Consider the following 13,112-nt stretch of genomic DNA (forward strand, 5'->3'; position numbering starts at 1 on the left):
TTAAGAGGGATTAGTAAAGGAGAGACGAGATATATAATAATAAATATTCCTTATATATTTTATATAAATACTTTTTATTTTAATAATTAATTTAAGTATTAATTGTTGCAGTGCGTGTGGACTAACCACTGCGCCATAAAGTAAAAGCTTCGGAAATGACTAGACAAGTTATTTCTGTCTAATTCTATACTATAAGCGTTACCCCGCACGGGGAGACAACCGTCGGCCGTAATATTAATTTAACTTATTAATAAGGTAAATAGTTTTAATAACTTTATTATATAAATCTCTTTATTAAATTACTTTTATTATTACTTTATAAATTAATTATTATTATTTATTATATTAATAAGGCGTTTTCTTATCGCACGTTTAAATATAAAAAAGTATTATTAATATAAACTTAAGTAAGTTTTATTAAGTTTCTTTTAAAACTTATATACCGTTTATTATAATTTCGTTAAAATTTTATATATTTTTATTTAAAATATTATATTTAGTTTTAATATTCGCGATTAACGTAAACTAGTTATAAATAATACTTATATTTTTATAAAAAGCCCTTTAATAATTATATTAATAGTTTATTTAAATCTTAAAGTTTAAGTTATAATTAATAAAGCGTTTAATTTAATATTTATTAACGTAGTTATTATTATATAACTTTAAAAAGAAATTAATTATAATTTTTATAATATTAATATTAAAAAATATCCTTTAAATATTTAAATTAATTATATAATTATAAAGCACTTATTTTTTAATTAAATTTAGTTTATATTATAAATATTAGATCTCGCGTCGAGGTTTAATACCGTAGAGTTAATCGCTTAAAGTAGTTTAAAAAACGTCGTATACTTTTATAATAGCTTTTTAACTAATTTAATTTAAACTTTCTCGCGTCGCTTAAATTATTAAAATAATATAATTTTATTTTAATTAAATTAATATTATAATTATAAAGATATTATATATTAAAGTTTAATTATATAAATTAAAAAAAGTGGCCGACTTAATAATATAATTAATTTAATAATAAACTATATTATTTAAAAAGAATTTTACTTATTATTAATTTATACCTTTTTAAAATAAATAAATATAAAAAGTATAAATAGTAATTTTATAATATATAAATTATAAACTATAATTAGAAAAGTTATAATATATATACTTTTTAAAAACCTCTAATCGTATGAGAGAACCTGTATATACATCAACACAAGAATGAGAAGTTTAGTAAATAGACCTTGGGTAGCATGTCCTTGGTGCTGTATTATCTCTATCACTGCTTCTACAAAAGGGTATCATCTTATAGCTGGAATTGAGTGCGCTTGACGTCCATCTTCGCCTTCCATTGCCAAGGTACCGCATCGTCGTTATCGCCGCTGCCGGCTCTACCGATTCCCTTGACGACACGTCTCACTGCTGCAAGTTAGTAAGGGGTTCGGCTGCAGACTGCTAGCACTCTGCTTTGGTAGGGCCAGCATCACCGAGTCGTGGTGTGGCTCGACAGCGAGCAGTGTAGAAAGGGGGGAAGTAATCAATAACTCACGTTTGCATGTCCACCTTGCTGGGCCTACCTCCTGAATCACGGCTTTGACGTCCTCTACACCTTTCATGACTTTGCCTAAACGGATACGGTCAGTAATGGAACCCTACTGTGGACTTGAATAAGAAGCACCGCCTCTTTAAGCAGCCCAGGAGAGTAAAAGGCGTCGAAGGATTAACGTACCGTCTGCGTCGACCGCACTCTTTTCGGTGGCTCCTGTATAAGGTTAGTGTCGTACAGATATCGAGCGGCAGCTTGTATTCCTTACGCTTTTCTCGGAAATTGTACCTGTGTTGTCTCACAAATATCTATCAAGCCGCAAAGTTTCAGTCAGCTTCAAACTGATATCCAGCAAACCAGACACCTCGAGGACAACAGTTTGCCGAGTTTGGAGGCCGCATATAGCCCGAGCAAGCGGCTGCAGCTGCCCAGAAACAGTGGGGACTTACGTAATCCTATAGTAAAAGAGGTTAGCAAAAGCTCAATTTTCAAGAATACAGGGCATGGTGGACTAGAAGCCAAAGTATGGAGGGAAGGGCTACTCACTCTTTGGTTATGGCACGTCACGACCTGTCTGCCTTGGAACTCACTGAACGCATTTCATGTTAGCAGAGGGATTCATGTACCAAAGTCTCTCATGTCCCCAAGATATATTCGACTCATGAAACTTACGGGTTTTTGGGGAATAAGGACATGAGTATTCTCGCAGTAAGAACACCTAGCGGGGTTACGAAGCCTGGTTTATCACGGTTAGCCATCCATGCCTCAAGTATATACGTCCGAATACCAGTGTAGGAGGTGTTTCCAAAGTAGATGCTAGGAGTTGAGGATCGGATAGGTTTCAGGTAAACCCAGTATTATAATGGGCGGTTGGAGAATCCAGCGGAGTGGTGTATTGCTTACCATTAAGAAGAAGCTCTGGGTGAAAGTCCTGGGGGTTTCCGTGGCCCGGTAATCGCTTCACATCCATCCAATTGGAAACGGAGAATGAAAAGGTCGGTCCAGAGGGAAGATGGACAATGTCCAAACTCTTCGGCCTCTTCTGGTCTTCACCCAGAATAAGAAGCGCCGTGTAGTCTCGATTGGAAGCGTACTTGGCGATCTCACGAACAGAGTACTTGTGGGCGTACTTGTGCGCCGAACGAGGAACATAGTCGCTGTTGGGGAAGAACGAGGTGAGCATCTTCGCCTCTTTATGAATTGTGCTGTTAAGGGTGGTCGTAATGAGCAGTTTCGGCTCAGCCGGCGCATCGTCTGAGAACAGAGTCGGAAACTTCTTGACCAGCGATTCGGGCGTAAGATCAACTGTGGTAGCTATCGAAGGCGCCGTACTGTCTTCGCGGATTACGCGGCGGAGGTCATTCGAAGCTTTATCGCCGTCTTTGTCTTCTTCTTCTTCATCATCGTCCCCTTCTTGGTCCTCATCATCAGAGCCTAGCATACTGTCGACCTCGTCGTCGTCTTCCTCGTCCTGGGCGCCGTCTTCAATGGCATTGGGATCGGCGTCATGTGGCCCCCCAACTTCGACTTCAGCGAGTCGTCTGCGCTTGAACAGCTGCGCAAGGTCAACATTTGCACCGAGACTGTCGTCGTCTGCGGTGTGAAAGACACGTTTCCGATCAATGGTAAGGGGCTTGTTCTTCTCCAACCGCCGGCGTCGAAGTTCTGGGTCGTTCGCTTCCTCCTTCTTCCTTCGGAAATTTCTCTCCAGCTTGTCCTTGGAACTCTGTTTCTTTGATTCGACATAGAGCGACCTGCGATGAATCTTGTTTCCTGTCCTTTTGGACAGCGATCCTTTGGGTCCGGCCATGACTTCAGTCGGATACTGGCGTGTTCGTGATGCAACGAAGTTCGTCTCTCCAGTCGGGTGTATCTCACTACTAAGACTTAGGTAGACTTCGGCGAATGGCCAAAAAAAAGTTACAGACCGATAAGATAAGACGATGCAGATAGTGCTTGACAAGGGGGGCTCCCTGCTAGCAGATCCAAGCGCGGGGTTGTTTTTCCTCTCGGACAGGCTGGAAGAGGGGTACATTTTTTGGCGCGGTCAAGCTCCGTTTTCCCCTTTTGCTGTGCTCCAGGGCTGTTACTGGATTTTCCTGAGGCTCAAACCTGCCCATACTGACTCCGAATTCAGTCCTAAAAGCGCACCCGTCCAGTGTGTGGCCCGATTGATGTACTACATACTCCATACCTAAAGTAGGTTTTAGGTCATGTACCTCACTGTAAACAGAATTATACACCCGTATACAAGCTGAGGAGGGCTACCTGCTAAGGCATTGATCTAATTGGTGGCACTGTAGGTTCCCAGCTGCAGTGACTCACTCACCTGTTTCCATTGCCATTTCCTCTTTCCAAAGTTTCTTCCATTTCTTTAGTGGTGGATGCGGCCTCTTCACGTCATTCACAGTCCATTCTTCAGTGGCAGGCCAACCACAAACCTTCTGCGACCAATTGTTGCACACACCCGAGTACAACTGAGGAGCTTCACTGCCTCAGCACCAGTCCATCGATTTCTTGTACAGGAGGCTCACTCCAAACCACCCGCGAACATGACTACTCCGGCTACCACCCTCAAGGGTCAACCCCTCGACCGCCCCGCCTTGGACTCCATGCTGCGCCGGCGCATGTTCTACACCCCTTCGTTCGAAATCTACGGAGGTGTCGCTGGCCTTTACGATTATGGCCCTCCTGGTTGCGGCCTCCAAGCTAACGTCGTCGACGTCTGGAGGAAGCATTTCGTTCTGGAAGAGGATATGCTCGAGATCGACTGCAGTGTGTTGACTCCCCACGAGGTCCTGAAGACCAGTGGCCACGTCGACAAGTTCGCAGACTGGATGTGCAAGGACCCTAAGAACGGCGAGATCTTGCGCGCCGATCACTTCGTTGAGGAGATCCTCGAGAGCCGCCTCAAGGGTGACAAGGAGGCACGTGGCCAGAAGGTCGAAGAGAAGGAAGAAGACCCCAAGAAGAAAAAGCGGAAGAACAAAGGTGCTGTCGAGGCCGTAAAGCTCGACGATGCCGTTGTGCAGGAGTACGAGGAGACCTTGGCCAAGATTGACAACTACAATGGCGCGGAGCTGGGCGAGCTGATCAAGAAACACGATCTGAGGAACTCAGCCACTGGTGTGCAGCCTTCTCCCCTGTGGCATTCAACTTGATGTTCCAGACCTCCATTGGTCCCAGCAGCAATCTGCCCGGTTACCTACGACCTGAGACGGCCCAGGGCCAGTTCCTGAACTTTTCAAAACTGCTTGAGTTCAACCAGGCGAAGATGCCATTTGCTTCGGCCTCCGTCGGCAGGTCTTACAGAAACGAGATCTCTCCCCGAGCTGGTTTGTTGCGAGTGCGAGAGTTCCTGATGGCTGAGATCGAGCACTTTGTCGATCCCCAAGGTGGAAAGAAGCACCCACGCTTCGATGAGGTCAAGGATGTTGAGCTTGTTCTGCTCAACCGGGAGACCCAGCTTTCGGGCAAGACCGATGTCGAGAGAGTGGCAATAGGCGAGGCCGTGGCCAAGGGCACCGTGAATAACGAGACTCTCGGTTATTTCCTTGCTCGTATTCACCTGTTCCTCAAGAAGATTGGCGTTGATCAGTCCAAGATTCGATTCAGACAACACATGGCCAACGAAATGGCCCACTATGCCGCCGACTGCTGGGACGCCGAGCTTCTCACTTCGTACGGCTGGATCGAATGCGTCGGTTGTGCTGACCGCAGCGCCTACGATCTCAGTGTTCACGCGAAGAAGACTGGTGCACCCCTAATCGTTCGCGAGCGTTTGCCTGCGCCCATCAAGGTCGAGGAGTGGGTAGTGGATGTCGACAAGAAGAAGTTCGGTCCTCACTTCAAGAAGGACGGCAAGACGGTAGAAGCTGCGCTGATGGAGACCTCTCAAGCTCAGCGAGAGGAATTCTCGAAGGCGCTCGCCGCATCCGGCTCTCTGACGGTAGATGTTCCCGGTGTTGGCGATGGAAAAGTTGCTGTACCAAAGGAGCTCGTTGTCATTGAGAAGCGAACACGAACGGAGAACACGCGCGAATTTACTCCGAATGTCATCGAGCCTTCGTTCGGTATTGGCAGAATCCTCTATGCTTTGATGGAGCACTGCTATTGGAGTCGAGGAAGCGAAGGTGGCGACGAGGCCCGAGGTGTAAGTGACCTACCTACCTGACGTGCTATTATTCTCGAATCTAACAATCCACAGGTCTTGTCCTTCCCTCCTACAGTTGCCCCTACCAAGGTTCTCATTGTGCCCCTTTCAAGCAACGAGCAGTTTGCTCCGTTTTGCTACAAGCTGTCGCAAAAGCTGCGCAAGAGAGGCATCTCCAGCCGTATCGATGACTCTTCGGCAACCATTGGCAAACGTTACAGCCGCAATGACGAGCTGGGTACGCCGCTGGGTATCACTGTTGATTTTCAGACTGTCAAGGACCAGACGGTTACGCTCCGAGATCGCGACTCGACGAAGCAAGTCCGTGCTGACGAGGATCGGATCATTCAGGCAATCCAGTCTATGGTAGATGGCAGCAAGTCCTGGCAAGATGTCGAGGGCGAGCTTCCAGCATTCGAGGGACAGGAAGTTGAGGTGACAATCCGTGAATAGTGTCGTCATCCAGGACGCAATAGTCGATGCCAAAGAAAATTAAAATAGACCAGTAGGGGCCCAGCAGGTCTGATGCTGGTACCTTGAATCCTTAGAAGTAGTTTCACTTGGCTTGTTACCTGTCGACTACTAGTGTTTACCTATGAGAAACCGCACTTGAAAACGAGAACCTAAACAATCCCATATTTACGAATATCAAACCGCCGGCAGCAACTAGGAAACGCGGGCGTATCTGTGGAATTTTGCGTCACGACTCATGAGGTCAAATGATTTCCTCTTCAAGCACCCGGGGGTCTCTGGTATGTGCCCGCATGCGGGATAATTGGGGATAAGAGTAATGGTGTCCCCGACGGCACGTGAGTCGTAACTCAACAAGTTTACCTGCTTGATATGGTGCACTGGGTGCCTCCTGGAACCCAAGACCTATGTGCTATGTACAACTCAGGGGTCGTGCTGGGACCGAGGGGTGAGGGCGACTTCTGTGACAGATCCGCTCATTGGAAACAAAGAACCAAAGGCACGGTTGCCCAGCTAGTGTGTTTCAACGTCGATCTGCACCGGACTACCAAGGCCAGGGCGTCTAATGTAACAGAATAGGTCCCACGTCCCAACCTCTACAGAGCGTGACAGAGGCAAAAAAACGGCATGGAGCATGGTCAAATCCAGTGGCAACCAGGCGACGGTAGCCGGGCGGCCTCCTTAAGCAGCGGCTCTCATGGCCGTTGCAGTGCAAAGGACATTGCGGTCGCGCCGATCGTTTCCGTGAGAGCCGGGTTTCCGGCGTGATGATAAGTCTTGGTCGCAACTGTAACATGTGAATATGCGTGTCTTGCCAGCAGCGGCATAGTCGCTTAACAGGACCGCCAATGTGAAAACGAACAGTATCTGAAAGATCGATCACTGACAGGCCGAGACACGGACTAAATAGGTGATGATCGAAGCGGTAGCTCCCGCCGCCAGATTACCTACTTTACTTACCGAAGCAAGATGTAACCATTGGTAAATGAAGACCGACCTGTTCACTCCGTGACTCCTGGTGATATGATGAACATAACTACAGAGAGTTACCTGCCTAAAACAAGTAGATTGGCGGATGACCCTGGGGAGCGAGTGTCTTGAGACGTATGCTGTATTGAGGGCAACTCGAGACTGGCCTACGGGAAACAGCCCCTCAAAACCCCTTCTTGATGAGCCCGCACGCCCTCGGAATAATCATACGCGTCTGACGTATTGAAACAAATCGAAGCTGCACATGACTTCCCTGGGCTTTATTTTTCCTTCTTTCGGGGACCAAATACTAAAGTACCTACATACAGGCAAGCCACTATGGCAATTATTGCAAGCGAATGCGGTTGATGTACATGTAGCGGATACTTCGTGTTGAGAGCTGCAAGTTATTGCGCCGCCAAGTGGCCTGTCCCTGTCACATCTACCCGGCTCCCTTCTTTGGCATGCAGCCTGCCTGCGTCGATTACAAGCAATGTCATTCGTCGCTGTGCAGAAAGACTGCAGAGCCATACCCCTGCACTCGACTCCCGACTCGGATCGAGCATAGCTGACCCCGCTGTAGGCTATGCTCCCCGTTTCGTCCGGTGTCAGGCCTTAGATGCACCACCGGAATCCGGGATGCAGTGAAGATAATACACAAGTCATGTCACAGTCCAGAACTATGTAGAGCATCTTGGTGTTTGGAAGGTTGACAGCTATAATGGCTGTGACCACCAGGGCAGCGGGCGCATAGTTGCATCGGGCACTGTAATGGAAATTGCCTTGATCAATCCCTCGCTACAAGTGCCCTAGGCTGACTGGTTTGCCATTGTGGTACAACCCTAAGCACCAAAGCAAATTGGATGGTTTCTTGAGGTAGGTCAGGAGATGATGCGTCAAAATGCATGCTCTTTGTACATATCTGCTGCAACAAAGCAGGCAAAAAGGACTGCTTTTGTTTCAACCCATTAGCTGCTAACACGACATATATGCAGGATCTCTTTTATTTGGACGAACGAGAAAGAGAGAAAGAAAAAAAGACCCGACAAGGGGCAGACAGGGACGACTCCATCCAGCCTTGCTAGTTTAGGGAAGGGCGATCCCTCCCAAGCAAATCGGCTTGGCTGTTTTCCGTGCTTTCAGGGTGTTACATACACTGTAGCTGCTGTATCGTATTGCTCGCTCAGCCTGGCCAGGACGAATCGAAAGTTGGCCATCATCATTACATGCCACGAGGCCTTTGCATGGGGACTGTAGATGATCGAGGGGTTCTCAGACCTGCCCGACGTGCCTACCAACCTCTTTTTTGCTCCATGCCCAATTTCATTGATCCTGATCTGATCTGACACGACCGACTTGTGTACGAGCCACTCGAGTGGCCCCCTGGCCCCCTTGCTCGTCCTGCCTTATCACCGGCCGAGGCGCCCAATTCTGCTAGTCACAAACCCTGGTGGCAGGAGGGTAGGTAGGCTAGGCTAGGAGTACCTACATGCAGTCTACAGTACATTTAGTCGATCCCTCCCCCACACACACACACCCTGACACCGCTGCAACGCAACATTGGGGACACACCCAACTCTCCAAAACCACTGGCCCTTTCTGGAAGAGCTTGATTGGATCGACCTGACCGCAATATCGCCCCGGGAAAAGGCGACGACACAGCAAACTTCCTCCCTCCTGCCATTCTACCCCTTTTCCCCCCATTCCCAGTTCAATAAAGAAAATTCGGTGGTGAAGGGACGAGGGAAAGAAAAAGCGATCAACAACTCTCTCAACATCATCCATATCTGCTCTTGCAGCAGTAGCAGAGCTTCCGAAACGACCCCCACGGTGAAGCACACAGTCCCTCACATCAATACCTCCGACCGACCTGCACTTATGTAGGTCAGGCTTTCGGCGCTGCCACCACACATAATTCGCGGTTTCGATCAGGACTGCAACCGTTCAATCAACGACCCAGCTTTGATCGGCTTCAACAATCTTGCATCTGTCACTTGTCGCAATACCACAACCGCCGGCTCAGGGTTATCGCGCCTCCTTTGTTACGACTGACGGTCCATGCCTGTTGTTGCTTTTTTACAATTCACAACCCATCAAAGCGGCAGCCTTTCACATTCCTTTCACGGCCATTGATAGGTATTCTTGGGTAAGTAAGACAGGCTCTCGACCCCTCCTTCATCCAGCAATCTGGGTCTGATCGCCTCTGGGTAGGTATTTGACAACAATCGCAACTAATATTTGGCGGATTCTTTAGTGACCGGGGCCTTTTCTCCTTGCCAAACCCCCAACGAGATTCCGCCGACAGATATCGCGAACAATACAAGCATCTAACCATAATCTGGACATCTGTCGACCCGGCTCTTTAATTCCTATTTCAACATAGTTCAGGATGGCAGCCCCCCCGAACAGGTACGTTCTCCTTAGTTGGTCGTTGCTTGGACTTTCAGCTTGGCGCTGGCTAGCAAGCAACATCCTAATTGCAACCCATTAAACCCCCTGAATGGTGACGGCGGGGTTTTTGTCTCTCCTGCCACACCTGCACCTCTAGCCCACCATCTCGGCCCCCCAACTCCCTCGCCTGTTACCCGCTAGCGTCGCCCAATATCCGCCTTCCGTAACCCAGTCACTCACCACCTACTTACCTACTACCTACCCTACCTTTCGAGACCTTCTTGGTTTTGCCCCTTTAGAGCAACAGCAATAAACATATCGCTATCAATGGCAGCTAAGAACTAACATGGCTCAAAATAACAGCAGCATGTACTCGCAGGGTCAGTTCATGAACCCTGGCCCGGCCCCGCGACCACCACAGGGCCCGAGGCTCAATCTGACGCCCAACACCAACCTCCCGGGCAGCATGTCTAGTATGACCATCTCGCCGGTACCGCGCTCAGCGACTTCAACATACACGGGATCAACCATTTCCCTACCTCTGGCTCGTGAGAGATCCAACAACGCTGATGGCCTTGGGGGCGTAGCCGTCATCAAAGAGGGGTGGGCTTCGGTCAAGGAGAGCAGAAACTTCATCCAACCGTGGAAGCAAAAGTTCCTGATCTTGCGCAAGGAATCGCTGGATTTCCACAAGACCGAAGGGGGCAAGATATCATATACTCTCTTTCTCAAGGACGTTGTCAATGTGGGAAGAGTCGAGGCCGCAGGAACCATTTTCGAGATCAAAAGACACGCAAATGGCCAATCCAACAGCCCTGGAGATGACGAAAATTCCATCCGAACCCTGCAGATTCGGACCAAGAGCGATGACGATCTCTACGACTGGATTGATGTGTTGTATGGGCGATGTCCTACGATGGGCGGTGTGAGCAATCCGACCAATTTCTCCCATGCGGTACACGTTGGTTTCGACCCACAGACGGGTCAGTTCGTGGGGTTGCCGCCGGAGTGGTCTAAGCTGCTGAACTCGTCGGCCATCACCAAGGAAGACTACGAGAGAAATCCCCAGGCCGTCTTCGAGGTTCTCGATTTCTACTCTGATCTTACCAAGCGTGCGGAGAACCCTCAACAGTATCCTGGTCCAGGGCCTACGCCCCCTCCCGGAGCCCAGCAAATGGGGTATGGCGGAGGCAACTCAGTGGCACCGCCTCGGCCGATGCCACCTTCGCAGCAGCAACAGCAGCCGCAGCAGCGAAACAACTACGCGCCCGTTACGCCAAACCAATCCATGGCCAATGCTACTCGACCGAGTCAAACGGAGACTTCACAGCAACGGCAGCAGATGCAGAGCATGTCATCCAGCTATCAAAGTACGGAAGCCCTGCGGGAAGAGCAGCGAAGAAAGCAGCTCGAACAGCAAAGACAACGCGAGTTGGAGCAGGAGCGACGCGAGTTGGAAGAATACAACGCCTCCTTGCCCAAAACCAAGGTTCCTATGGCACAGCAAGAGATTGGCGGCGGCTACGGCGGTCCGTCTGCTGATCGCTACAACCCTAGCCGTGCTGCCCCTCCTGCACCTAAGCCGTCTAATGCTCAGCCCAGCGCTCTGCGCGCCCAGCGCCCAGCGCCTCCTGCGCCTACATCTGGGCAGCGACCACCGCTTACTTCACAGCAAAGCTCGTCGTCGTTGCGTGACCCGGCTGCAGGCCAGCAGCGAATGCCCCCGAGGAATGACCAGCCTTCGGCGCAGCGCTATCCCAATGGCACGAACGGGTCTTCTCAGCAGCCGCGTGCCAATGGCCAGCCCCAGGGTCAGAGCCCTTCAAAGCTGCCTGGCCCTGTCGCCCCTGTTAAGCCGCTGAATGTCCCTGCCAAGCCACAGCAGCAGCAGCAGTCGCAAAGCGACAGCGTCAAGGCTGCGGAGGCAGCCCTTACAGCTAAGCCGCCAGCTGCTGAGCACAAGAAGGATGTGCGGATGTCCACCATGTCTGAGAAGGAGGTCATGCAGAAGCTTATCGAGGTCGTTTCCAAGGATGATCCCAACATTTCATATGCCAAGCAGAAGAAGATTGGTCAGGGTGCATCTGGCTCCGTTTACGTGGCTAAGGTTAAGGAGACAGCTGTCTCTGCTGTAGCACGCGACGTCCTGCGCGCTCAGGGTCCTCGAGCCCAGGTTGCTATCAAGCAGATGGATCTTGCCCATCAGCCTCGTAAAGAGCTTATTGTGAACGAGATTATGGTCATGAAGGATAGCCGACACCGAAACATTGTCAACTTCCTCGACGCTTTCCTGCGCAACAACAATGCCGAGCTATGGGTAGTCATGGAGTACATGGAGGGAGGTGCGCTGACTGATGTTATTGACAACAACCCCGTTATTAGCGAGGAGCAGATCTCCACCATTTGCCTCGAGGTGAGCAGAACAGGGCAAGACAGTAAAGTGGCTAAGCTAACAAGTAACAGACCTGCCGTGGCTTGGACCATCTACACCGACAACAAATCATCCACCGTGATATCAAGAGTGACAACGTTCTTCTTGATGCTCGGGGCAATGTCAAGATTAGTCAGTATTCATCTTTATCTGAATTATCCCAGTGCCTGTTAACTAACCTGATGCAGCTGATTTCGGTTTTTGCGCCAAGCTAACTGAAACCAAGTCGAAGCGTGCAACTATGGTGGGCACGCCTTACTGGATGGCACCCGAGGTTGTCAAGCAAAAGGAGTACGGCCCCAAGGTCGACATCTGGTCATTGGGTATTATGGCCATTGAGATGATCGAGTCGGAACCTCCCTACCTGAATGAAGAGCCCCTCAAGGCTCTGTACTTGATTGCAACGAACGGCACACCGCGCTTGAAGAAGCCCGAGAAGCTCAGCAAGGAGCTGAAGGCGTTCCTATCGGTCTGTCTCTGCGTTGATGTCAAGAGCCGCGCATCAGCTGAGGAACTCCTGCAACACGACTTCTTGAAGCACGGTTGCGTACTGGGCAGCCTGTCGGAGCTGCTTGCATTCCGCAAGCATGCCAAATAAGCGACGAATAAAACGATACCCCATTTCCCATATTAGACCGGGGCTTGGTATAGCCCCCCCTTTTTGTCTGCCGTTGTTGTCCTAGGTTTGCTTGCATCTTGCTGTTAGGGTCCCGCATATTCCCCGAGAGTTTGTTGATACGAAGGCGTTGGCGGATATGATAATGCACTTTATATGAAGGCGATTTGCGCGCGAAGAAATCAAGATGGTCAAAATAATCGGATCGGATCAAGGAGAGGTTATGACCAGTCCTCTCACGTGGCTCGGCGGCACACGATCGTTCCGACCAGTTCCCATCAAAATTTGGAGCGCATAGTAGTCTTCCTAGGACAGGTCAAAATAGACAGGGCTGCGGATTATTTGTTTGGCTATATAAGGAGCTAGACTGGACTCCCTTGGGGGTCTGTGATGGTTGGGTTGGATGACACCACATATCAGGCCATGAAGCCTCAATCAATTAATAATGCGCTGCATGTCGGTCCTTGACTGGCAGGGCGTATATGTTCAGTCATAGGCAAAAAGCTCTGGCGCCTACCGTAGCCCCGGT

General features: G+C 49.2%; 3 protein-coding genes across 3 annotated transcripts; 2 read left to right on the top strand and 1 right to left on the bottom strand.

Annotated features, from left to right (window-relative positions):
- Positions 1–1,312: 1,312 nt before the first annotated feature.
- PG994_011041 (uncharacterized protein) lies at positions 1,313–3,362 on the bottom strand (the record flags this gene model as incomplete). The annotated part of the gene is made up of 3 exons (XM_066862450.1): positions 1,313–1,425; positions 1,736–1,768; positions 2,456–3,362. The coding sequence occupies 3 exons, from the start codon at positions 3,360–3,362 to the stop codon at positions 1,313–1,315; spliced, it is 1,053 nt and encodes a 350-aa protein (XP_066711560.1).
- Positions 3,363–4,104: 742 nt separating this feature from the next.
- On the top strand, positions 4,105–6,158 carry PG994_011042 (Class II aaRS and biotin synthetase; the record flags this gene model as incomplete). Its single annotated transcript, XM_066862451.1, has 3 exons — positions 4,105–4,680; positions 4,722–5,705; positions 5,760–6,158. The coding sequence occupies 3 exons, from the start codon at positions 4,105–4,107 to the stop codon at positions 6,156–6,158; spliced, it is 1,959 nt and encodes a 652-aa protein (XP_066711561.1).
- A 3,724-nt stretch (positions 6,159–9,882) lies between these two features.
- PG994_011043 (uncharacterized protein) lies at positions 9,883–12,565 on the top strand (the record flags this gene model as incomplete). Its single annotated transcript, XM_066862452.1, has 3 exons — positions 9,883–11,949; positions 12,000–12,099; positions 12,156–12,565. The coding sequence occupies 3 exons, from the start codon at positions 9,883–9,885 to the stop codon at positions 12,563–12,565; spliced, it is 2,577 nt and encodes an 858-aa protein (XP_066711562.1).
- Between the last annotated feature and the right edge of the window lie 547 nt (positions 12,566–13,112).

Source organism: Apiospora phragmitis (assembly GCF_038363925.1).
Source record: "Apiospora phragmitis strain CBS 135458 chromosome Unknown utg000010l:1.0-9815664.0:1.0-9183399.0, whole genome shotgun sequence".
Classification (NCBI taxonomy): Eukaryota; Fungi; Ascomycota; class Sordariomycetes; order Amphisphaeriales; family Apiosporaceae; genus Apiospora; species Apiospora phragmitis.